Genomic DNA, 26,282 nt, shown 5'->3' on the forward strand with positions numbered 1-26,282 from the left:
TGATCTCCATCATCGTGTCTTCATGAAGTTGTCACGCCAACGACTACTTCTACTTCTATGACTAACGTTTAGCAATAAAGTAAAGTAGTTTACATGGCGTTATTCAATGACACGCAGGTCATACAAAAAATAATGACAACTCCTATGGCTCCTGCCGGTTGTCATACTCATCGACATGCAAGTCGTGAATCCTATTACAAAGAACATGATCTCATACATCACAATTCATCATTCATCACAACTTCTGGCCATATCACATCACATGATCAATCGCTGCAAAAACAAGTTAGACGTCCTCTAATTGTTGTTGCATCTTTTACGTGGCTGCAATTGGGTTCTAGCAAGAACGTTTTCTTACCTACGAATTACCACAACGTGATTTTGTCAACTTCTATTTACCCTTCATAAGGGCCCTGTTCATCGATTCCGCTCCAACTAAGGTGGGAAAGACAGACACCCGCCAGCCACCTTATGCAACTAGTGCATATCAGTCGGTGGAACCGGTCTCACGTAAGCGTACGTGTAAGGTTGGTCCGGGCCGCTTCATCCCACAATACCGTTGAGCAAGAAAAGACTAGTAGAGGCAAGTAAGATGACAAAATCCACGCCCACAACAAAATTGTGTTCTACTCGTGCAAAGAGAACTACGCATAGACCTAGCTCATGATGCCACTGTTGGGGAACGTTGCAGAAAATTAAAATTTTTCCTACGGTTTCACCAAGATCCATCTATGAGTTCATCTAAGCAACGAGTCAAGGGAGAGAGTTTGCATCTACATACCACTTGTAGATCGCGTGCGGAAGCTTGCAAGGTGATGATGTAGTCGTACTCGACGTGATTCGAATCACCGATGACCAAGTGCTGAACGGACAGCACCTCCGCGTTCAACACACGTACGGGACGGGAGACGTCTCCTCCTTCTTGATCCAGCAAGGGGGAAGGAGAGGTTGAGGAAGACAGCTCCACCGGTAGCACGACGGCGTGGTGATGGTGGAGAGGCAGTACTCCGACAGGGCTTCGCCAAGCGCACAACGGAGGAGGAGAGGTGTTGGGGAGGGGAGGGCTGCGCCTTGGAGGGTGGTGCGGCTGCCCTCCCCTCACCCCTCTATTTATAGGGGGAAGGGAGAAGGAGGCCGGCCCCCTAGAACCCATCTAGGGGGGGTGCGGTGGCCTAGGGGGGAGGGGAGAGGGTGGCTTGCCCCCCAAGTCAAGGGGGACGCCCCCTCTAAGGTTCCCCCTCAACCCTAGGCGCATGGGCCCAAGGGAGGGGGGTGCGGCCAGCCCACCAGGGGCTGGCTCCCTGCCCCACGCAGCCCATGTGGCCCCCCGGGAGGGGTGGCCCCTCCCGGTGGACCCCCGGAACCCTTCCGGTGGCCCCGGTACAATACCGGTATGACCCCGAAACTTCCCGGTGTCCGTTTGACAACTTCCCATATATAAATCTTTACCTCCGGACCATTCCGGATCTCCTCGTGACGTCCAGGATCCCATCCGGGACTCCGAACAACATTCGGTAGTCACATACTAGTCTTCCTAATAACCTTAGCGTCACCGAACCTTAAGTGTGTAGACCCTACGGGTTCGGGAGACATGCAGACATGACCGAGACGCTCTCAGTCAATAACCAACAGCGGGATCTGGATACCCATGATGGCTCCCACATGCTCCTCGATGTTGTCATCGGATGAACCACTATGTCGAGGATTCGATCAAACCCTGTATGCAATTCCCTTTGTCAAACGGTACGTTACTTGCCCGAGACTCGATCGTCGGTATCCCAATACCTTGTTCAGTCTCGTTACCGGCAAGTCACTTTACTCGTACCGTAATGCATGATCCCGTGTCCAACACCTTGGTCACATTGAGCTCATTATGATGATGCATTACCGAGTGGGCCCAGAGATACCTCTCCGTCATACGGAGTGACAAATCCCAGTCTCGATCCGTGTCAACCCAACAGCTACTTTCGGAGATACCTGTAATGCACCTTTATAGTCACCCAGTTACGTTGTGACGTTTGATACACCCAAGGCACTCTTACGGTATCCGGGAGTTACACGATCTCATGGTCGAAGGAAGAGATACTTGACACTGGCAAAGCTCTAGCAAAACGAACTACACGATCTTTTATGCTATGCTTAAGATTGGGTCTTGTCCATCACATCATTCTCCTAATGATGTGATCCCGTTATCAACGGCATCCAATGTCCATAGTCAGGAAACAATGACTATCTGTTGATCACAACGAGCTGGTCAACTAGAGGCTCACCAGGGACATATTGTGGTCTAAGTATTCACACGTGTATTATGATTTCCGGATAATACAGTTATAGCATGAATAAAAGACATTTATCATGAACATTGAAATATAATAATACTTTTATTATTGCCTCTAGGGCATATTTCCAACACACATTCCGCTTTATGTTCAATATATGAATGTGTTTCCCTAAAAACAAGCTGAGATAATAAAGTGTAATTCAAATATCCCCGTCAATCCTGACCATCCAGAGAAGTCGATGGCGGCCGTTGGATGGCCGGAGGTGTTCTCGCTGGAGCGACAATTGTGGGTGTAGAGGATCTGACAGGGTCGGGGCTGAACTGTAGTTTGCTGGAGTCGGGAGGGGCGGGATGCCACCCGTCGCGGCTCTCGTCTCCTTTTGATCTCCTCCCCCATTTCGAAAGCAAATTTCTAGGCGGGAGAGAGAGGCGGAGATGGCTGCGGTCATGGCTGAAACCCTAGCGCTGGCCCCGGTGGAGGACCCCGAGGCGCCCCTCGACGCGGCCGCCATCCGAAGGTACTACCTACTTGCTGTCCCCTCTCCTCCGCTCCATCGATTCATCTCCCAACTCCCTTCGTTCATTCAGCCGGTTCGAGCAGCTCTCCACGCTGTGGGGAGGGGACGAGGAGGAGCCGGTGGATGCTGCGGCGGAGGACGAGCTGCGCTCCGGGTGCGAGGTGGGTGTCGGCGGCTTCGTGTCAACAGCCAGGGGTTCAGTGCTCTGCTAGGTTTCTTACTTTAGCCCACGAGACAGGTTAATATCTTCGTTTCTGCTGTGTTGTTTCCAGGCGGATATGCAGGCGGAGGATGCGTGGGACTCCAGCGCTGCTGAGCTAGAGAGTCGCTGCTTGGGTATGCGTCCGATTCCATTTGATTTTACTGCTATCTTGACGGTTCATAGAGTGTGGTGCACAATGGCTCTTCTGGTTTTAGTGTGACGGTGCGATTGTTGTATGTAGATTCGTACATTGAGTGGTTGAGAAAGGAGGTGAGCTTGGCAGAGGAGGAGAACTGCAAGTTATCTGCCGAGATTAGTGTCATTGGAGAGACAGTGTTCAAAGGTTATTTATCTTTGGTTTTTCTTGTTTATAAGCCCATGCTAGTTGCCAACACTTTGCTAGCCAAGTCGTAGCACTGTGTTCCTTCAAATAACAAAAGCGACTTTTGTTGTTTAGACACGATTCCGCTGGATGCTGAGATTGAATCACTGGAGTCTTCACTGAACACACTTGATTCAGAGGTTGTTCTCAAATTCTGGACCCTTTACTGCATCCAATTCCTCCTCAAAATAAGACTGTTTGCAAAAAAAATATTCCAAGGAAGTTAAATTTGTAGATTCAAAATCATTAGTGTTTTTCTTTTCTTGCGAGTTGTGACAATCTTAAACGTCTGCCATCATGCTTATGTAAACATTTGACATGTCATCTACAGTAAGTAATCTTTTACATTCCCTTCAACTTTCTTTTCTTAACATATTTACAATATTTAACCCTCCTTTGATGTAGGGTTTGAAACATTCGAAAGCAAGTCCTATCTCAACTGATTCAGGCTTCAACCAAATAGATATTGAGAAGGACTGCAAATATCAGGTGTGGTTAGATGTTGTATATAATTGACATATTCCAAATATTGTGCTATCTATGCTGAATTGCTTATCGCTTAACAATTTCAATGGTCTAAGTGGAGACAAATCAATGGAAAGTTCAGGATAATAGTAATACAAAACGTAAATGTAACTTATATTCCTTGCTGAAATTATTCGTGTAAGCTAGATAGTAACTTGCTTCAGAGAGTGGATTTTTGGAACATGGGTGTATTGGAGGACTTTATTTTAAATAGTTTAAGAATTACATTTAATTTTTCAAAAAATCACGAAAATAATTCTACATGATCATATGGATGGATATTACGCGTGTGTAAAGTTTGGTGATGAAATAAGTAAGCATGTGAGCTATGCAAAAATGAGAAAATGATGATATCTAAATAGTGAATAATGCAGCACTGTTCATCTTTCCAAAATCACGATTTTGTCATTTGTGTGTAACTCACATGGTTACTTATTTCATCAACAGAATTTCCACATGTGTAACATACATCCATATGAACATGTGGATTTTTCTTTTGGAATTTTTTGAAACTTCAAAATTTCATTTTGGCACTGTTCAAAATATAAGGTTCCAATGTACCCGTCCACCAAAGTGACTTTTTGCTTCATGGGTGTGTTGGTGGTGTCCTCTTGGACAGTTACATTGTAATACAGTCAACCTATTCTGCCTATTTATATTATAGAGCATCTTCCACAAACAAAACCTCACACAGAAAGTAGTAACAACGACTTTGTGATGCTCTGTGTTGTTGAACACACACCTTTAACAAATTTCCAGGAACTGAAACTAGATCATCAAATGGGAAGAAGTGAGATGGACTTGAAGCTGCTACAAATACAAAGTATTTCAATGCAAAGGTATCAAGCTTATGCGCCTTAATCTCTCTACTGATTGTAAATCTGTTGAAAGCATCTTAACATCAACAATGGCAATACTACTTGTTTGCCATGATGGCAATGATATGGTTATCAGAACTCAACATAAATCCTGATTGTTATTCATGTTATTCAGAACTCAATAAATGTCCCTGATTGTTCTTGATGATAAGAATACTTTAATTTATCATATGAATGAGGTTTCTCAACTTGACTTTGCATATAAAATAGTTTGCTCAACAAGGAATTTCACCACTTTATCTGTTTTAGAATTCGCTAACCATTCTGCCACTATTAGTTTTTACTCCCTGTTTGTGTTCATTAAGGACAAAATGTAAATATGCTTGGTTAGCTATCATCTGTTAATGCATTGAGATGAACCCATGTAATGCGCACAGCACACCGCCAGCACCGTTGTTCTCTTCATTTGTAGTCTCTGTTTATATTATTTTCAACCTTCTCAGTTTCAGCATCTATCTTTGGCAAAACCTTCTCATTCCAACACATGATTAATTTTCTATCTTTGTTGAACGTGGCATTTGGATTAGATATGCATGCCTTCCTCGCGTTCTGAGGATCACACTGCTATACACATGATTACCGGTTCTGACATGAACTCTTGACCAATCTCCTGATTGTTGTGCTCTTCTTTTAATGTCCAGTCCTTGAGATTATCTGTGAACTCTCAATCGGTCATCAATTTGTAACTGGCTTTCTGTTCTCCCATCTTCACATTTAGAAATTATAATCACAAGCATATGTTCCTTATTTTTTGAAACCTACATATGTTTCTTACCATTGAATCAAGTGTTCTTTGTTGACTTTTTTACTGATTCCATTGTCGTTACCTGTTGGCTTCCTTCATCATCTCAGCTTGTTAAAATTGTACCACACTGAGCTTTTAACTGGGGCTGTCTCATGTTTAGATTTTAAGCTTGTTCTGCTTAAAAACTTCCAACTTCTTCATGACATCTTCCTCTCTCTATCCAGGGATGAAGAAATGTGGCAGCTTCAATCTCTGGTTTCAGGACCAAAGGTCTTAGAGTTTAAAGACAATTGTCTCAGGGTGCTCCTGAAGGCACCTATACTGACCTCGGAATGTGTAATTCTTGGACAAAAGTTGGATTGTGTTGTTGATTCTTTTGTTTCAGATCATGAGTTACTGATAGAAGTTGATGAAGGAAGCATGGAACTGAATAAAGTCCAGGTGCTCTCTTAACCATATTTTTCTCATTTTGTAGAAACTCTTTACCTCTGGTGAACTAATTGATCATCATTTTTTATTTTTACCTATGGTAGATATTTGGTGTAATGCCTGGTGCATTTCAGGATATTGCTGCATTTCACGATTAAAAATCTCACGGTACAAGTAGTGAATAATGAATAACCAAGGATCATAAAACTGCATGGCTGGGTGTGGCTACAGTAACCTGTGCGATGTTAGCTGTTTTCCACCTTGATTTTCCTATACAGTGATCAATCCTATTTGACACTCCAACTTCATGTAAAGTAATCAACTGAGATGATTATAAAATATTCTTGTGTACAAGTGTTCAACGGAACATAAAGGCTCGGGCAAGCTGTAACATTTTTGTAGGCTTAAAGTATTTTTATCAGACATTCCTAAACTTACTGAAAATAATAATAATAGTAAAGCAGTGAACTACTCTTCCATACCCCTGATCATTGCAAAAGATTTTTTGTGCTTATGCTTGCATAGTTACCTGACAATCAACGCAAAAACTGATGTTGTCTTGGAATCAATTTTGTATGCATATGAATTAGGAAGGAGACACACCAGTATCCACCATCTTTTATTAGATGTAACCTATGAGTGGATTAAGATACTCATTTTGTATTATGCTGTTATTTCATATTCTTTCTGTAACATTCACAATAAAATTTTGTGCTTATGCTTATTCAGTGGTTCCAGCATTTGGATTCCTGCTAAACACCTCAAGCCGTGTCAAACTTTTCTTCTTATTCCTATTTTTTGTACTTCATTCAGTTCTTTACTGGCAATGTTATGGTGCTTGATAACGAATTGCCAATTGCCATACTTTTAACCTTTTAAAGTCCATTCAGGAGAACTATGTTGTATCATGTTTTACCAATCATATTTGTCTTTTCAGATCTTTCCTGCTGATGTTTGTGTAGATATACTGATTGAGAAGCTCAAGTCCTCCAGGTATGTTGGAGATATTTTGCCATCTGACTTACAGAGCTGGCTTAGGCCCAGTTCTTTTGCCAGATTCTCCCAAAATCTAACCCCTACCCAGATTCTCCCAGAATCTTTGAGCCCCATTTGTTTTACAATCCTATCTAGTTAGGGTCTAATTAGGTAGGATTGTAAAACAAAAAGGGGTCAAAGATTCTAGGAGAAGCTAGAGAGGGGCAGATTCTAAGAGAATCTTGCAAAAGAACTGGCCTTTATTGTTCTTCCAAAAAAGGGGTCGCTTGTTGAAACATTTGAACAACTTCGAATCTTCATTAAGGTTCAGAAGTGCCACCACTATTAAACAACATAGAACACCAAGAAACTTTTTTTTGACGGGTAGAACACCAAGAAACTTCACTTGCCTTTGTCATTTCTTTTGTGTTATTTTAGTATACAATTCACGACTCACAGTTGTGCGAACTGTACTCTGTATTACTTTCAATCATTTTTGTGTGCTTAACTGCTTATGCAAAAAACACTATCTGCTTTTGAAGAGAGGTCATTTCCGCTCCATCTTTGGGATGGCTCATTCGGCAATGTCAACAACATATTGTAATCAACACTCTAAGACGATCGTTGGTGAATGATGCCAATAATTCCAGGTGACATTATTCTGCATCTGCTAGTATTGCACTAATAATTCTGTAATTTTTTACTGTTATTCCCTTTTGTAAGAATAATTGCAAGGAATCTATAATCTCTAAGCTTCTTCATTGAATTTACAGCTTACACTGCAATAATTCATAGCACTCTTTGTATGTTATAGCACTGTATGTTCTGCCAATATTACTGGAGCTATTTACTTGGTTTTGTATCAAACAGATTTTACTATGAGAGACACGTTCCTTTCTAATAGAAAATGATATGCAGCTGGCCGCTTGTTAGAGGAAAAAAAAACAAATATTACAATTTCACATTAAACTAGAAAGACAATTTAATCATGAATGTCCTTACTATTTGGATTTGATGACCCCCTTAATTGAGTAATGATAAATATTTCTCAAAAGAGGTAGTGATCTAATTAGTGATCTAAACGCTCTTATATTTCTTTATGGAAGGAGTACATTTTATCTGACAATTGAAGTCAGGCTCATGTGATGCGCATAGGCAACAAAAACTAATTGTAGGTGCTCAGCATGAATATTATATATGCTCATAATTTTGTCCCTTTGTGTTCAACATTTTGATAATGTGACAAACTCTTCTGTTTTCTTGCAGGCATTCTTTCGAGTACTTTGACAAAGATGAAACAATCGTAGCTCATTTGGTTGGTGCAATCGATGCCTTCTTCAAGATATCTGCAGATTGGCCACTGTCGTCCTATGGTCTGAAGTTAATCTCAATCCGCAATTCAGGGACTCAGCCAACGAATATAACTTTAGATTTGCTCTGCAAGACCAAGGTAAAAATGGCTAAGCCAATATTAGCAGAGGAAGTATGAAAATAATGATCTGTTTTACATAGACGCCTAGTTTCCATTTTGTAGTCAATAAGCATGGGTACCAGCTTCTAGACCAAGGCCATGGCTACCAAAACAAACATAATAAGCACGGGTACCAGCTGTTGAGTTGCAACCTAATTCGCGGTCTTGGTCCTTTGGTTGCCAGGAACTTGCCAATGGCTTGGAGGTTGAGACTCGTCGGCATCTGGTAAGATTTGTAGACGCCGTTGAGGAGATTCTTGTTCGGGAGATGCAGTCAGAGCTCCACTCCAGCAGGGTTTCTGCTTAGAATCGATTTCTGGGCTCGGCTTCTCATCAAGTTGATGGCAGACAGGAGCCCAATTCAGATTTAGTCCTTTCTTGTATTGTGGTAAAAAAAAAGGTGTGCGCAAAGCTTGAACCGTCGAAAGATCAGGCGGGATTGTGGTTGTATTGGTTCTTTATACCAGACTGTTAAACTGTGTCCTCCAGTGCACTGTTCAATTGACTGACGCTGTGAAAAAAAGGAAAGAAGAAAAATGCAATTAGCCAGACTTGAAACCGTGTCCTTCAGTTCAATTGACTGACTTGCGGCTTGTGCGAATTCAATTCAAACTGAGAGAAAACACATGAAACATGATGTCCGACCAGGCAAAATAATTCCAAGTTCCAAATAGATCTGTAATAATGAACTCAAGGCAGAAACACAACAAGATGGAAAGCAGAGAAGATCAGAACATGATCTAGCTTGTTGAACTCATTGCATTTCGATCAGAAAAAAATGGCTTTAAAGTTTGGAATCTCATGATGCACCAACAGGTCTATCTGTATACAAATATCCATTTATTACTTTGAAACTTATACAAGCCCTGTAAACTTCAACGGTCACATAAAATATTCAACACAACAAAAGGTTGCAACGGAGCCCTTCATGGCCAGCCAGCATCTCACACCACTTTCACTAGCCTCTTCCCCACTGTCATCCAACAACTTACAGGACAGCACATAAAACATTCTACCCTGCTATTAGGAAAACCTACACTGACCCGAAACACGAAATAATAGGATGGATGCAGTCTCATTAACCTTGTGTTCCTTCCTCTTTATTAGAGCTGCACTTTACGGTCGTAGACCCAGCTGAATGGAACCACAGGCCCCTGTTTCGCCCTTGCCTGCGCTCTTTCATCCAGCCGCCTGAATCTCGTTGCCAAAGTGCAAACATAGTCCTGCGACCGTCTTCCTTCACCGGACAGTCCAGTGAGATCTGCAACTTTCCACCTCTGGACCAAGAACTCAAGGATGTCGGCGTAGTCTTTCGCCGTGTAGACCCCAAGCCGCTGCGCGACCGAGCTGAAGTGCTCGAATAGGTTGTTGTCCTCACCATCGTACATGAGATGGGCAGGCATCGAGATCTTCTTCCTCATCATGTCAGCAAATGCAAGCACCGTGTAGTCAGGATCTATTTCAAAAAGCTTCTCAACTATCTTGGTGTAAGCTGTCTCATGGCGCTTCTCATCAGCTGCTATTGTACCACATATCTGGGCCAGTTTAAGGTCCCCAAATTGCTTGGCATGCCTAGCAGTATTGCCATGGGATATGAAAGTAGCTCTCTCTTGGAATGATGTGTAAAGGAAACCCATGTAGGGATTGTTCTCAGTTCCTGGATCCTGTATTGACATGGGATACACTAAGAATTAATGGCAACGTTCAATCCAAAAACAATTGCATGTTACAATTTACAAGTAGCTGCACTACCGCAGCACAAGAATATAGGTTGCCCTGCTACAATGAAGCACTATCTACAGACAGCACAAAGTAAATGGTAGTTTGTCGATTGAACACCATACGCTTTTGTTACATGTTGGTTTTGAGAATATTGGTGATTTTGTTTTGAGATTAGCAAAGTTAATGATCATACACTGAACCTTAAAAGATAGATAATAGTTCTTACCATTCCAGAACCAATAAGGTACTGTATAGTCTTCTCAATTTGTCTCATGTCAACCCGTCCGGAAAGGTACATGTACTTGTTCAGAAGATCACCATGCCTGTTTTCTTCAGCAGTCCATGCTCTTGTCCAAACAGCCCAGGCAGTTGGGCTTGCGCCAGTTTCATCTCGGACACCATCAAGGGTGTTGAGCATTGTTTGGTACGTAGGAAGGGCTTCCTCAGTAACCATGTCACCAACTAGGCAAACAAAGTAGTCATCAGGGATTTCCTTTGCCCGCTCCCTCAGTTCTTTTACTTCATCATAAAATCCCTCGGAAGAAGGGTCTGGTAGGAAGTCCTGTGGCTGCCATGACTTCTCAACTGGCTTCAGAAGGTTCAATAGGTTGTCCCTAGCCCAAGATTGAAGTGAATCAAAGATCTCCTGCTTTTGTGCTGGTAGCGAATGCATGACTTGGAGATGCACCTCACGTGGGGGAGCATAGGGCTTTTTGGCAGTTTTGACCCTAGGAAAGGTAACATAATGACTTAGTACAATCCAGAAGGAGCACTGCACAGTACATATGGATGTACAGTACTTGTTAAGGTGAATGGATGCAACTCATATTAATCTATCTACCATAATATCTGTATTCCGGAAATTTCCAGGCTTCTGTGAAACTAGAGTGGCCAAGGAAACACAATGAGCCTATCCCTTTAGGCCATGGTGAAGAAAGGCTTCTGATGTTTGCATAGAAACTTTTAACACAAAACAGTGTTTACCAAACATGCTACTACCATATATCAAAAACATGTAAGGTTCCGGTGAAGTTAGATTAAGTAGTTTGAGGTGCCACAACTGCATCTACATACATAAACAGGGCAGAATCAACAATGTTTCTAAGGTTTTACAAGCTATTATCCAGAATAACTTGATGGATAATTTGACTAAACAGAGTAACTCTGCAAAACTTGACTAAGCAAAACACAATAAACGCAAAGTCCGCCCAAATTATCCTACATTAAACTGGATGACAAACAAAGAGTCGGTACCTATTTTTTTGTACTCGCATAATTCCTATATTCATCTTTATGAATCCAGGAACAGTCTGACCACTCATATTTCATTGTATTATTGATTACAATACCCTAAAACGTCATTGGTAAATTTCTGTTCTTAGACTACGAATTATTTAAACTGATACTACAAGAACACAAGAGTAGTGTTCGTGTGTGCTCCCAAAAACTAAATTGCACAAATCATAATCGCAGATCAAGCCTTTTAATGTTCACTATCAGTCTATCCCCATCAACATGTTTGAACAAGTTCAGATCTCAGCAGCTAACAAGTTTATGGCTTCATGCATGACATAAACCCCCCGAAGACCACTGGAAAACAACTTTGAACAAGTACACCCTGCATAAATTTAAATTGACCATCCAAACAACTCTGGAATTTTACGGCCTGCTTAAATTGACCATCGAAATGACTCTGAATTTCGGCAGCCTGATTAAATTGACCATCCAAAGAATTCTGGATTTCTACAGCCTGCTTACATTGACCATCTATTGTTTTTGCAGAAGCAATTCCTTCTAATCAACAATATAGGATTTTGGTGCGTTGGCACTTATGGAAGGACTACGCCAACCCTAGCACCGGCGGTGAATCAGTGGTGAATGATAACTTAGAATCGTGGTGGGGTAGCACCCGTAAGCTGATTCGCAAGGAGACTCGCAGAGCTTTTGATAGCCTGGTGATTTTGGTGTGTTGGCACTTATGGAAGCAGCGAAATGCTCGAGTCTTCCATCCGGCGACTCCATCTATTTCCGCCTCTGAACTAGTATCTAGAATTCTTGATGAGCTGCGCACGTGGGCGACAGCGGGTGGGTGGGGAGTTGACACCATTGTGTGAGGAGTTAACATATTGTGTGGAATTGGAGTTGGCCATGGCCTCAGTCGGCTTGTGACTGGCGGCTATGCTTGTAACACTCTTGTACATTTCTTTCACTCTTCTATAAAGCTAAGGTACACAATTTGCGTACTCTCGAAAAAAAAATATATGCACAATCAATCTGAGAACCTGTAGATATATCATCGTTACAAAAAAAAAAACTGCACCGGCAAAAAAAAAAACTGAGATAGACAGAAAAGGGGAACCGGATTTTGCGCATCTACAAACGGTCTAGATCGCCAAATCGATCAGATAGGGGTCACAAACTAGCCATCCAGATCGTAAGCAGAAGCTCGGTATCAAATGGATCAGCAAATGAATTTAAAGACACGCCGAGCAAAGCCCTGGATCTCAACAAGAAAAGAAGGAGAACACGGAAGCCAAACCGCAACGAGAAGAAAAGATGGAGTGCATTTTTCTTCTTGTCGTGATTTGATCCGATCCATTGGTAAGTGGTTGCCCTATTTTCCAAGCAGCCAATTCCAGATCACGAATCTCGCCACCCCAGATCACAAAAATAACTCCAGAGCCTATATAAACCATCCCACCAACCCAGATCATACTATACGCAAACCATTTCCGCCATAATCAAGGAGCAGGATTTGCAGGTATGGGCGGGAGGATCTGCTTACTCGTTCATGGTGGAGGCCATGGCCACCACCGGCGGTGCCCCATTGCTGGCCCTCCTCTGCGCGACGGAAGGCGACGGCGAGGCCTTGTGGGACGGGAGGCAGGCCCTGAACGCCATGGCCGGTCGACTCACCTCACCACGAGCCGCCCCGTGCGAGATCTCGATGAGGAGGACAGGTGGATGGATTCTTGTTTGCTACAGAGGCCGGGATTCCGCCTGCACCGCTTCTTGGGCGCTCCTGGTTGTCTCTACCTGTACCTGGGTGGGCTGGCTGTGGGGGGTTATACAAGGGGTTTGTGAGAGGGATCCGCTATTAAAAGAGGGAAGAGAGAGAATTTCTTGTCGATCGGGGAGAGAGGGATCCGCCATTATTTCTGTTTACGGCGTCGAGTTATTCCAACCTCTTTTGCTGGCGTGCATTGAAATTTTTGACCTCGCTGGCCCCCATGGCGAAAAATAAACTTGATGTTGTCGATAGATAGTGAGGTGTTTTGGATCCCAGTGCCTACGAGCATCAAACTTAATAAGGTTCATATTTTAAAGTTTCAGAACATTTTAAAAGCAACTTTACATATACACCTGGACATACTATATTTTCGTAAAAAAAAACTGGACTTATTATGTGTATGTAATGTTTCGTAATTTTTTTTATTGTTACGCATAGACTGTATGCATTATAGAGGGAAAAAGCTAGTGATCAATCGATGGATCTTTCCTCTCACATCCATCATGTTCTAAGCTTGAGACACATCTTGATGGGCCAGCGCACAACTTATCTCCTTCATCCCTATCTCTAACGAAATGGCCGCATATTTTTATCTCTCCTATCCATACGTTGAATCTCATCTGACCATGCAGAGCGCTCTGTATCGCAGTTCTTGCAACTAAGCACCTGTTTCAAAAAGGCATACCACAATAAAAAATGGGGTGATGCATAGACCACGGGGGCTCTCTCCGTTGCAGTCGTCGGCGTTCTTTTTTTTTGCGGGGAATTGTGAGAGCTTTATTCAAACAAAAACGCTCCTAGGATCATCAGCCATCAGGCTACTGATCAGGAACGGGGGTGCAGAGTCTAACCAAGTCTCAGTCACCATCAACGTGCTGGCATGCTTTGCACAAAGATGGGCCGGGAGATTAGCAGACCTGTTTACATGCTGAATTACAAAAGAATCAAAAGACAAAGTATGCTCTCCAATCTCTACTAGTAACGGAGTCACAACCGAACGAGAGCCATGACGAGTGTTCCAGAGATTCACTATCTCCAGACAGTCGGATTCCAATATCACATGTGCATAGCCTCGAAGACGAGCAAAGAGAACTCCCTCTCGTAGTGACAAGGCCTCCGCAATGAGGGGGTCCGTAACACCGACATGTGGTTTGGACCAGGAAGCTAGCAACGCCATAGCAGAACGAGCCACACCACCAGCTCCGGCTAGACCCGCTTTCGAATTGATTGCACCATCGACATTAATCTTGACAAATCCCTCTTCCGGAGGACGCCAACCATGTCCTGGCAATAGGGTGGCCTGCTTTATAGGAACCTCTAGCAAGGCCAGATCCTCTCGAATGCGGCGAATGGAGTAAACTGGCTCAACATGTTCCTTCTCATGAGTCCATCGATTCCGCGACTGCCAGATAGCCCACATCACCGACACGATCTGCTCTCTCACATGATCCGAGAAACGATCATCACATAGAATGTCACGCGCTAAGGTGGCAGCGTGCAAGCGTGGGAGTCGAAGGCCAAACCAGGTTTGCACTTCATCCCAAAATCTGCGTGCATGGGAGCAAGACACCAATGCATGCATAAGATCTTCCTCTTTGGCCAGGCAAACGTTGCATAGACTAAGAGGTTTAATATGTTTGTGCTTAAGGGTAGCTTCATCAGGGAGGATCCCGCGAAGAACTATCCACCAGAAGACTCTAACCTTAGGCACCACATTGAGCTTCCATAGAGATGTCCACATCTGCTGATCTGATTTTGAGGTACCGGTAACCGTCCCTTCCTCTAGAGCATTGCGCTCGTTCTGATTCACGAGAACACGGTACGCCGATTTGACAGTGTAGACACCTGAATTTTCAAAAGCCCAAGCAAAAAAATCCTGCCCGCCTCCGGTGCGTAATGGTATGTTTAATATAGCTTCTGCATCCGGAGCAAGAAAGTTTTGTCGAACAAGATCCGTCTTCCATGTCCAGTTTTCTTCATCAATGAGCTCGACTGTATGTAATGTAGTAGGAGTGATAATAGACATGGGGGACATACTTACAGTGTCTGGAATCCACTTATCTTCCCATATGGAGATAGAACTTCCATCACCAACACGCATGATCAAACCTGCTTGAAGGGCCTCATGCCCAGCTACAATCGCCCGCCAAATTGGGGAGGCTGACTTCGGCACTGTGGCATGCATAAAATCTAAATCCGGGAAGTACCGACCCTTCAATACTCGGGCGCACAATGAATCTGGACTGACCATGAATCTCCATCCATGCTTCGCAAGAAGTGCAAGGTTGAACAACTCCATATCACGAAACCCCATTCCCCCTTGAACTTTTGGAGATGCAAGTGCTTTCCAAGAAATCCAGTGCAAGGATCTTCTATCCAGAGAGCTACTCCACCAATATTTGGCCATATTGGAAGTGTATTTCTTGCATACCTTCTTCGTGAGTCGAAAGCATGACATACTAAAAGTAGGATGGCTTGGATAATAGATTTAAGTAAAATCTCTCTCCCTGCACATGCAAAATTGCGTTCCGACCACCCCTGCATACTTCTGAGAGCTGTGTCGCCAATATGATCGAAGGTGTCACTAGTGATCCTACCCACAATAGTGGGTAGACCAAGATATCTCTCACTGAATGCTTCCACCATAATCCCAAGTCTCTGTTTGATTATATTCCGGACTCGGGTGGGAGCATTTGAAGTGAAGAAGACCGAGCTCTTATCTTTGTTGACACTTTGGCCTGAACAATCCGCGTATATTTGCAGAATTTGATTCAATCTATCTGCACTTTCCTCTGTTGCACTGATAAAAATTAAGCTGTCATCTGCAAACAGAAGATGATTTACCCATGGTGATCTGTATGAGACCCGAACCCCTCTGTCCACAAAATTTCCTCCATAATGGTTGAGCAGAGAGGTGAGGCCTTCTGCGCAGAGCAGAAACAGAAAAGGGGACGCCGGGCATCCCTGTCTCAAGCCCCGAGAGGGTGTGAAGAAAGGGAGCAACTCACCGTTCATCCTAACAGTGAATCTAACTGACATGACACACTTCATTAGCAGACGAACAAAAAGGTGGCCAAACCCCAATCTGAGAAGTATAGCCTCCAAGTAATGCCACTCGACATGATCATACGCTTTCATCATGTCTAGTTTAATAGCACATGAGAAATTTTTTCCTTTCTTCCTTCTCCTCATAGAATGAATACTCCCAAATGCCACCAGTACATTATCTGTTATCAACCTGCCTGGTACAAAAGCACTTTGTTCCTCCCCCACTATCGAATCCATCCATGGTTTCAGGCGATTGGTGATCGCCTTGGCAGCTATCTTGTAGGGCACTGGACAGAGGGATATGGGACGGTATTGCGTGATGGATTGGGGGTGTCGTACCTTAGGGATCAAAGTGATCGAAGTGTCATTGAGGCCCGTCGGAAGCTCCCCACCATTCAAAAAATCTAACACAGCCGACACTAAATCTTTCTCAACAATGTGCCAGTGTCGCTGGAAGAAACCCGCTGTGAACCCATCAATGCCAGGTGCTTTAGACGGGGCCATTTGAAACAACACCGTGCGCACCTCCGCAGCATCGAAGGGTCGTTGTAGATCAGCATTCATCTCCAGTGTAACTTGTTCTGGGACAAACTATAACAATCCATCCATATTGTGAAAGCCATGTGATGTGTAAAGATGTTGATAGAATCCTTGGACTTCCACCTTATCCTCATCAGGGTTCGCACATACAGACCCGTCTAGGCGCTGCAGGCCAACTATGCGATTCATACGCTTCCGTTGCTTCGCCTGAGCTTGGAATAGGTTGTATTGCGATCTCCCGCGCGCATCCAGCGAACTCTCGAACGCTGCTGCAACCATACTTCTTCTTGCCTGAGAGCTTCTCGGAGTTTCTGAGCTGTTGCCACCTCCTCCTCCGAAGGCCCTCGGCCCGCTGCATGCCGGCGCAACCTCTCGATCTTTTTGTGAAGTGTCTTGACCCTTTTGGAGAGGTTGCCGAATTCTTTTGCACCCCATGCACCAAGTTCGCCCTGCATCTTGGAGAGAGTACATGCGATACCCGCAAGGCCTTGGCCTTGATGTAGCCGCTGCCATGATTCACTAACAAGATCATCATAGTCGGCATGTGATTGCCACACCTTCTCATAACGAAACTGCTTCACTCCTTTATTATGGGTGTGATTGTTAAGCTCACGGCAATTCAATTACAAGAAAACAGTGATCCGACTCGATAGAGCTAACATGTCTAACCCTGGACTCCTTAAACAAATTCAACATTGCCGAGTTGACTAGAGCCCGATCCAAGCGCGCCTTGACGTTGGCAGCCCCTTGTTGCTGGTTATCCCATGTGTACTCCACTCCTGCCCATCCAAGATCCTGGAGGGCACACTCATCAACTACCTCACGAAAGGCTCGCATTTGCCACTCCGGCCGTGTAGTACGGCTGAAGTGTTCCGTCCCGTACAATGTTTCATTGAAATCTCCTACGCACATCCATGCTTGGTGTTGGATGCCGAATAAAGTCCTCATGAAGCGCCAATTGTGTTGCCGATTTTCCACTCTTGGAGCTCCATAGAAGCCAGTAAATCTCCATCCCGGAGAATCCATTCCCACCTTCTTGACAACCACATCAATGTGGTTCACACTATAATTTTTCAGTTCAACTGAAACCTCATTCGACCAGAACAGTCCAACCCCCCCCCCCCCACGCTGAGACCGTTGTTGTCGACGGCAAAGCATCTTGCAAATCCCAAAGTATTTCGCAGATTCTCTACCTTTTTCGCCCTTATTTTGGTTTCCATGACAAACGCAAGGGCAGGACCTTCTTGCTTCACTATGCTGCGAAGCTCTCGAACTGTCGCGGGGTTCCCAAGCCCCCAGTAGTTCCAACTTATGCAATTCATTTGGACAGGCAGGGCTGACCAGCAGCCTCTGCCAAGTTTTCTGGAGTGGGTTTCTTCTTCTTTCATCTATCCTCATCATGTCGTCCATCTGCTAGGTCATCGTCGTGCATTGAGGCCGATTCCAGGTCCACCTTTTCTGGACCCACGTCCATCAGTAGAAGTGAGCTATCAACCTTCCTGTATTCCTGCCGAGGCACCTCTTTCCTCTTGATAGGGCGATTCTTGACCGGAGAGTTTACCTCAGAAGCAGCTTTGCTAGCACCAACATTTCTTGAGTTTTTTTGACTCCCTTTTGCTCTGATTGGCAGCAGTACCGTGTTTAATTGAACTTTCATTGGACGCAGTTTTCTTCCGTTCGTCCGAAGCCCGCAGACTAGGCCCGAAAGGAAGATCGCCATTGATGTCTCTTTTCCCCAGAGTGGGACAATAGAGATCAGAGTGCCCTAAGCGGCCACAAGAAAAGCAAAAATGTGGCACGTTTTCATACTGGATATCATAGAGATCTTGCCGCTTCCTTCTCGCTGAATCAATCAGGATCCATCTCCTGAGTGGCTTTCTCACATCAACAGAGACTCGCGCACGCAGATAGCCGCCCATATGATCAAACTGTACGGACATAGCATCTTTGTCTATCTGCTTAGCAATCTCAGTGCCCCATGCCTCGTCCCTAAGGTTGTATGGCAGATTAATAACACGAGCCCAAAGATGAAGCCGGTCAAAGTTCACCTCATCCGGACGCATGCACTCCTCAAAATCAGCAAGGATCACCGCATGGTTGCTGACATGCCACGGCGATCCTGCCCAAATCCTCTCTCTATCGCGCTTGGGTTCCAGCTCCACCACGAACATATTGTCCCCCATAGATCGAAATTGTAGACCTCGGAGGTTCCCCCAAGCCGGGCGAAGTGCATTACCTATCGTCTGAATATGGAGTAGGTTTCGGTGCAGCACCTTCCCCGCAAGTAGCCACTTCGGCGGAGTCTCATCCTCCGGATCATCTAGGATCAGCGGAGTTGCTTCCTCGTCTGTGATGCCGAATTTCCCCAGGGCTTCCTCAAGATGAACCCTAGCCGCGCCTGGCAAACCAGGGGTTGCCCGTGCCTCTTTCCCATGATCTGAAGCCCCCCACGAAGGAGGGGCATCAGCCTTCGTCTTGCCAGAGCCCGATGCAGTCATCTTGCTCAGCTCCCCTGCGCCCCGTCAATGAAGATCGGACGTGCGCCGCCGTCGCTCCCAGAAACCCTAATCGCCTCTGATGGAGGCTTCGGGTTTTCCGGAGAAAAGTTGATCTGGGCCAGCAGCAGTCGTCGGCGTTCTTGCAAGTTTTCGCAACAACAGTCTTGTTGCAGGAATACATAGATGAAGCTAGAGATGTTGGATCCTATTGCAATGGAGGTTTTGCAACAAAAGTCTTATTAGAAAATAAATAAATAAGAGAAGACGTTTTGCATCAAGGGTCTTGTTGCAGAAAAATAGAGAAGAAAAAGTTTTGCAACATAGGTCTTGTTGCGGTAAATTAAAGAAGAGAATATTCTGCAACAGAGGTCTTGTTGCAGAAAATTAGAGAAGAAGAGATTTTTGGAGCATGACTCTTGTTGCGGAATGTTAGGCAAAAAAGAGATTTCGCAAGAAGAGCATTGTTGCAGGAAATTAGAGAAGAAGAACGGACAGCTTGCGTTGTACAATTAGACGGCTCGCGAGGCGGTGGAACTTTTCAAAAGAAAGACCCGTCGGCCGACGCGTAGCACTACCCTTTTTCAAAACTCTAAATGTGTTAATTAAAAAAAGACTAATATCTAGGTTAAATTTTGTTTTTTGCGTTCTTAGAAACTCAAGTCTCTACACTAGATGGATAAGAGAGAAAATTGGTAAACTGTATTTTATAGAAATAATAATATAGTTTTTATGTCTCTAGGAAACATTGAGCACAATCACAGACATACGCACAAAGCATAATGTTGACATAGAGATCAGACAAGAACGCCCCTCTCCTTACTATACTCCGATGTGATAGAAGGAGCAGCTCTAACTTAAGTCTAAGTTGATCCTTAGTTACAATTCAAGATGCCTACAACACAATAACATGGGCAAAGCCACTAGTTTACTTGCTTGAAAAATGCAACCTTGGACGATTCACATTACCTCTTGTTATTTCAATCCTTCCATGTCTAATCCACCCATTAAAGCAGCTACAATGAGTAAGGAAGTTAGCAACACCACTTAACTCATGCTTTTGTTCAACTAGTTGTTTCGTAACTCTTATTTCCAAAATCCTCTCTTCATCTAATCCTTGAAAGCAATTCCCTTCATTCTTGTCAAGGAGAACAATTCATTCATTGGTTAGTCTTCCATTCAGGTAGCTTATGTGAATCACCTGGAATGATGTCTCAGAACTCTTCAATGAGAGGTTGCAACTCTACGGGGACATCAAGGTCTCCGTTTTGAGGGGCGGTCTCTTTTACCAATATGGCAAAGACTACTCGAAACTATTCTAAGGCTTCGTGAATTTGGGTCTTTTCAAGGAAATTGTTATTCTTTGCAAGAACCGATTTGGATGTGTCTCCTATTATCAACGGACCAAGGATCACCTTAACTCTTTCTTTCCAAAAAGAACAGGTATTCAAACTCATCATGGACTACATTTCTTTCATACAACCAAGGTTACGATGGAGACGTCAATCTCTGGTTGAAATGGTAAACCACGTATGTCAATCTCTGCCTAACTCAAATATCAAGTAGAAGGGGGAGCGTTAGTATGAGGTGGTCACCATGTGATTCTAAGCCTTCACTGTACACCAGTAAATCATCGAAGAATATGAGTACAAATCTTCTCAATAGTGGATTAAATACCATGTTCATTAAATTGTTGAACATGGCCGGTGCGTTGGTCAGACCAAATGGCATGACCTTGTATTCGGAATGGACTTGCTGGGTCTTGTATGTAGTCTTATACACATCCTTCTCTTCCATCCTGATCTGGTGGTATCAAAAGGACCATTTTGAGATAATGGTGGCACTACGCAATTGGTCAAGGAGATTATTTATTATTGGAATGGGATACTGGTCCTTCAAGTTTGTGTATTGAGAGCTCTATAGTAGATACAGAGCCCCCAGGTCCCGCACTTATTCATGACCAAGAGGATAGGTGATGCATAGGGGTTAGTTGAGGAGTGAAGCCTTGCTGTAACAATTCATCCACCATATTTTTATTTCCCTTTGCTAGAAGTAGGAGTACCGAATCCGGTATTTACTGGTTTTGCTTCTAACATAACAAGAGATTTCCTTTCACCTCTTTTGTGTTCTTGTCTATTGCACTTCTTGTGACACACAATTCTTGCAGTTGTACTTCTAGCACCATTGTCACCATATCATCTTTCTTCTTGATGCAAATTGTCCCCAAATAATACCCCTAGCGGCTAACAACTCTCTCGGCTCATTCGAAGTCTTCCGTTCGCTCTCACTCTTCGAACTTTTTAGTGTTGCAGGTTTTCCTAACGGGAGTGAGAAAGAATTCCAATCGACTCCACTGATCGAAAGATCGGGAGGGATATCACAATGTGAGAATGAAATATGCAAAATAGAGTTTGTTGGTTAATAAATGGCATGGGTGTCCCAGGTTTTCCACAACCACAATTGTAGCAACCTCCTTTGTTTTTACTCTACGACTATTTCTGAGTAATCTATTCCAACTTTAGTTTGTTAAGTGTAGTTTTTTCCCTCACGGCACTATTAGGGTTACTAGTCACTACAAAACGGAGGACTTTTAGCAATGGTTCACTTATGCCATGTAAAACCGATTTTTGTCACCAAAAATGTGTTGGTGACAAATTTCTCCTGTTACCCCCATCGTTATCAAAGCCTCGTCACAAAAAATAAAATCTTGAGGTTACCTAAGATCATATGTTAGGTGAGGAACCCACTTTTGTCATGAATGTCCATTTTTGGTGATGGCCAATACTGTCACCTATGATAAGCCCATTTGTCAGCTAAGATCTTTTGGTAACGATAAGCCGTCACTAGTAATCGGTTCATCAATTTGACTAGTCAATGATTATGCCAAATGGGCCTAACAGATGCTGACGTGGCGTATTCCATGTGGGCCTACTAAGGTTTTAGCATCGACGGTGGCCGTCAGTAATAACTAGGGCCTCATATGGGCCCCGAAGATGCTGATGTGGTTGCTTCCATGTGGGTCCAGACATGTGTGACGACATGCATTTCCATCACAATTACTGACCTAGGTTGAAAACAGAGACAATTCATATATTGTTACATTTTCCTGGCAAATTTGAATTTAATTTAAAATTTTCAATAAAAATAGATTATACTTCTAAATCACTGGAATACGAGAATTCAAACATTACCAATGTATCATTCATTAAAAGTGAAACATGAAAATTACAATGAGCAACTGATACGTCTCCAATATATCTATTACTTCTTATTGTTTCATGCTATTATAGTCTCAACAAGATCAGTTAATCAACCTAAGCACCTCGCTTAAGTCAACGAACTAAGTCTAGGAGTTAGGTCCCTCCTAGGTTTGAATGAAGTATGTGTGAGGCAAAATATAAAACACAAGTGTGCAGCTCCTACGTGCCTAGTTAAAAAAGAAGATCTCACTTAAGGTGAGAAACTCGATACTAAGCAACTTTTATTTGAGCACGTTTCGTATCAGAAAACTTTACTGGGCGCTTGTGGTTGAAGTTCATCATGATGAAGCAACCAAAATGGCTTGTGTGAGTCTTTTATACGGTTGGCATCATACCGTACATGTCACCACATAAGGTCCAAGCCCCTGCGAAAACAACACACAAAATAAAATCATCGATTCAGTATACGAATGGAGTTCATATACCCGACCGACAAAAGGAAATAAATGAAAACATAGTTGCTACAGAGAATTATTGGCTATAGAGTTTCAGAGGTAATTAGCAATAATTAAAAAGCAAATGTCGGTTAGAAAACACCTCGTCGACCTCAGACGTAAAAAATAAATCAGATGGAGGTGTTATTGACTTCATACGGGTGCTCAAACAACCGACTGCGGTCGTGTGGAATGTCGTTGTTCGCTCTGGGAGATGCTCGTTGTGGACGCGAGGTGAAACGACCACTCGTACAGGCGCGAGTGCTCATATGGGAAGCCATATTTTGCTCTGGTCTTCTTCTCTCTTGCGGCCACAAGCTCATACGGGCGCTCAAATGACCGGGCGGTCGTATTGAACGCCGTCTTTTCTCCTGGAGCTATAGAACTTCATGAAAAAGATTGTGCTTACTCCTCACGTTAGGCGGATAGCAATATTGCAACAAAAGTAGGAGGAATGCAACAAAAATAGGCTACTGACATTATAAATTTTACCAATGAAAACAACACAAACCAATTCATATAGCTACTACTCAAAATAAATAAAAATGTCAATGCAGCATGAAATGCAACTAGATTCAAGACACATACGGACTTCTGGGTTACCTCCCTGGCAGTGCTTTCTTTATAGTCATATAGCTAGTCTTCGGTGCTCCATAAGGCCATCCACCCGGATCCCAAGGGATTTCAACCTCGAGTGTTAGACATGACTCCGACCGGGGTTTGGAGCACCTCATAGCAGGGTTGGGTCAGAGTCACACTCACTTACGGTGCATCGACATCATATACGTAAATTCGTACTCGCCTTGGACGAGTACCGATGCACTAGGATAAGTGGAGATGCCTGAAAAGTTAGTGGCTACAACTTCATGGTAATATAAAATTCAAGAGGATGAGGAGCTGCAATAAGTCATAACCTTCATCATTTTCATCAAGTTGTACATTAATTACAACTAGAATTTTACCATCGGTGGGGGGTTTCTGGATAGTGCACATTCCATCCTTCATCCCCATGTTCCTCTGGCTCATTTTCCAAGCATTCTTCTTCTTGTGGCTCGATAATATTTTTCTTCATTTTCCCGCATAAGGTTGTTTTCATGTGAAATATTGACTTGGGAGATGGCGGCCATCCGCTTCACATATTTTATAACCAATTTTTTTTCATGAAAATTATTATCTAGACAAAGTTATAAACTTCTCCCACCAAGTCTTCATGCTCAGTCAACGAAGTATGTTCTTCGGAAAACCTGCCAATCCACATTAAAAGCTCATGTGTACTAAACATTAACATCATCTCCTCGATTACCTCAACATCTTCAAGAGGATGTTCATAACGGTTGTATGCTGTCACAATCAGGTGTGGGTGATCTCTACAATAAAAGCTCATGTGGAGAAGAAACTGGCACTATATGCAACCTTTAGGGATACCATTAGCTATAATCACTAACTCCATAAAGTTCTCACCCATTTCTCTACCTTTGTCGGTACTCCGGTATTCTGCAAGTATCCTCTGTTTTTCATGGCATCGTTCTATTGCAGCCTCCATGTATTTATCTGACGATGATATGCAGCGGTCGTTTTTCGCGAAATTTTTACAAACCGCTGATCAGAATGATTCAAATTATACGCCGTTGAAAGATATTGATGAGGCGCAACTTTTTCATGTAGAACACTTTCGCTAATTCCTTACGGTTTAAGAGCAATTTTGATTTTACTGAAATGCGGACACTCTGTTTTTTGCGACACCATACTTCATCGGACAGAAAACCGCACTGCTTCAGACTCAAACCCGCACTAAATCAAACAGTCAAGTGAACTTCATGATTTGTTTTCTCGGACGTAATTTTTCCCAGACGAGTTCTTGTTGTCTTTTTTTCAAAAAAAATCATGAACAAGAGTGGACAACACAGACGAAGCAAATGTACCGCGACATCTATCTAAGTGAACCGCATTACTATCTTTGTTGTTTCACTAAATTTTTAGCATTTTCATGTTGGGCACAAGTGAACAACATCACTCTAAAAAATGAACCACATCCGAGGACCAAATGCACTGCAGGTGTTGATGTAGTCAACTAAATTTTGATACACACGAAACAAATTACACTTCATACAGAGAGGTAATGAAACATCATTCTTTTAACACAAACAGTACACACGAGACACCAAATTCAGCATACGAGACACTTGTTTTCTTCGTCACACGATGAGCTAATGCAGTGCAAACCCACGTTTCTGAACCGCACGAGGTGACCTAAACTGTAGTGCACTAAACATACAAAGAAAACACAAACTCGTCACACAAATAGATGGTGCTTCCCGGGAAAGAACATGCCAACGCACTGCAAAAACATGCCAATGCACTGCACCGAAAAATAGATGGTGTTTCCCTGGAAAGGACATGCCAACGCACTGTAAAAACATGGCAATGCACTGCACGGAACGCGGATGACGAACCGCTCGCTCAAGCAAGTGAAATGCAATATGACTAAAAAACACCATGGCACGGATCCCGCCTAGGGTGATGTACTGCACGCGGTTGCAGTCCTTTTCTTCCTGCAAAAAATAGCAAAAAAAATGAACTGCACCCAATTCGTGAATCGAACTGCAGCAAACAAAGAAATTGCACTGAATTGACAAAGGAAAATGACCCTGCATCACCTCCTCTGGTCCTCTCACTGCTCATGGTCGTGAACGCTCGATCTGATGGCGCACTGACCCCGAGTTGCTCTGGTGTAGATAAATCAAGGGGGAGAGAGAGCATTAAGGAGGCTGGGAGGGAAAGAGGTCGGAGCATCATCAGTGGTTGCATCACTTTGACCCGCGGGGCGACGCCGTCGACCGTGGCGCGCCGTGGGTGGGGGAGGTGCTAGTGGATCCGGGGCTGAGGGAGGTGGCACGGGGGTGGGGTTGCGGTCGGTGCCCGCGCCGGGCACCAAGGTGTAGAGGGGCCGACATCTGCGGTTGGATCCGGGGATGGACTACATCGATGTGCCTACCGTCCTGCACAACGCTGCAAATTGCTTGGGGGCGCAGAGGGGTCGGTGGTGGAGCTCCTTGTCCTTCTCCCCTGCGATGGACGGCATGGGATGGGGTGAGAACCCCATCCGAACTGCACGGCGCATGGCCCTCGTCGGGTCTGATAGGGAGGTGCTGCTCCTCCCAGATTGAGAGCAGCCCCGACGGCGGCTATTGATGCACCACACGGTGATCCTCGCCGGATCCGGGAGGGAGATGGGATGGAGGTGCTGTGGTAGATGAAGAGGGATGACACATCCGAGGTGCGGCGGCGCAGTACATGGATGACGACGGGGCGGGGAGCGCGGAGTGGTTGTAGGGGCAGGCGGCGCGGGGTGGTGGCCGGGGCGGGT

General features: G+C 44.0%; 2 protein-coding genes across 2 annotated transcripts; one reads left to right on the forward strand and one right to left on the reverse strand.

Moving 5' to 3' along the window:
• The first annotated feature begins 2,584 nt into the window (after nt 1-2,584).
• LOC119364075 lies at nt 2,585-8,911 on the forward strand. Its single transcript, XM_037629478.1, has 12 exons — nt 2,585-2,799; nt 2,870-2,960; nt 3,072-3,135; nt 3,243-3,344; nt 3,459-3,523; nt 3,789-3,872; nt 4,668-4,747; nt 5,756-5,972; nt 6,898-6,953; nt 7,478-7,585; nt 8,202-8,385; nt 8,591-8,911. Exons 1-12 carry the CDS (start codon nt 2,717-2,719, stop codon nt 8,711-8,713), a joined length of 1,257 nt encoding a protein of 418 aa, XP_037485375.1. The 5' UTR covers nt 2,585-2,716; the 3' UTR covers nt 8,714-8,911.
• A 316-nt stretch (nt 8,912-9,227) lies between these two features.
• LOC119364076 (stearoyl-[acyl-carrier-protein] 9-desaturase 5, chloroplastic) lies at nt 9,228-13,211 on the reverse strand. The gene is made up of 3 exons (XM_037629479.1): nt 12,914-13,211; nt 10,355-10,856; nt 9,228-10,070 (listed from the first exon to the last, which is right to left on the reverse strand). Exons 1-3 carry the CDS (start codon nt 13,027-13,029, stop codon nt 9,510-9,512), a joined length of 1,179 nt encoding a protein of 392 aa, XP_037485376.1. The 5' UTR covers nt 13,030-13,211; the 3' UTR covers nt 9,228-9,509.
• Nucleotides 13,212-26,282: the final 13,071 nt, after the last annotated feature.

Source organism: Triticum dicoccoides, chromosome 2B (genome assembly GCF_002162155.2).
Source record: "Triticum dicoccoides isolate Atlit2015 ecotype Zavitan chromosome 2B, WEW_v2.0, whole genome shotgun sequence".
NCBI classification, from domain to species: domain Eukaryota; kingdom Viridiplantae; phylum Streptophyta; class Magnoliopsida; order Poales; family Poaceae; genus Triticum; species Triticum dicoccoides.

Coding starts and splice junctions, on each gene's coding strand:
- LOC119364075 (XM_037629478.1), top strand. CDS start 2,717: ATGGCTGCGGTCATGGCTGAAACCCTAGCGCTGGCCCCGGTGGAGGAC. Junction 2,800..2,869: donor GACGCGGCCGCCATCCGAAG/GTACTACCTACT, acceptor TCGTTCATTCAG/CCGGTTCGAGCAGCTCTCCA. Junction 2,961..3,071: donor AGCTGCGCTCCGGGTGCGAG/GTGGGTGTCGGC, acceptor TGTTGTTTCCAG/GCGGATATGCAGGCGGAGGA.
- LOC119364076 (XM_037629479.1), bottom strand. CDS start 13,029: ATGGCGTTCAGGGCCTGCCTCCCGTCCCACAAGGCCTCGCCGTCGCCT. Junction 10,857..12,913: donor ATGGCCTCCACCATGAACGA/GTAAGCAGATCC, acceptor TACCTTTCCTAG/GGTCAAAACTGCCAAAAAGC. Junction 10,071..10,354: donor ACCTTATTGGTTCTGGAATG/GTAAGAACTATT, acceptor ATGTCAATACAG/GATCCAGGAACTGAGAACAA.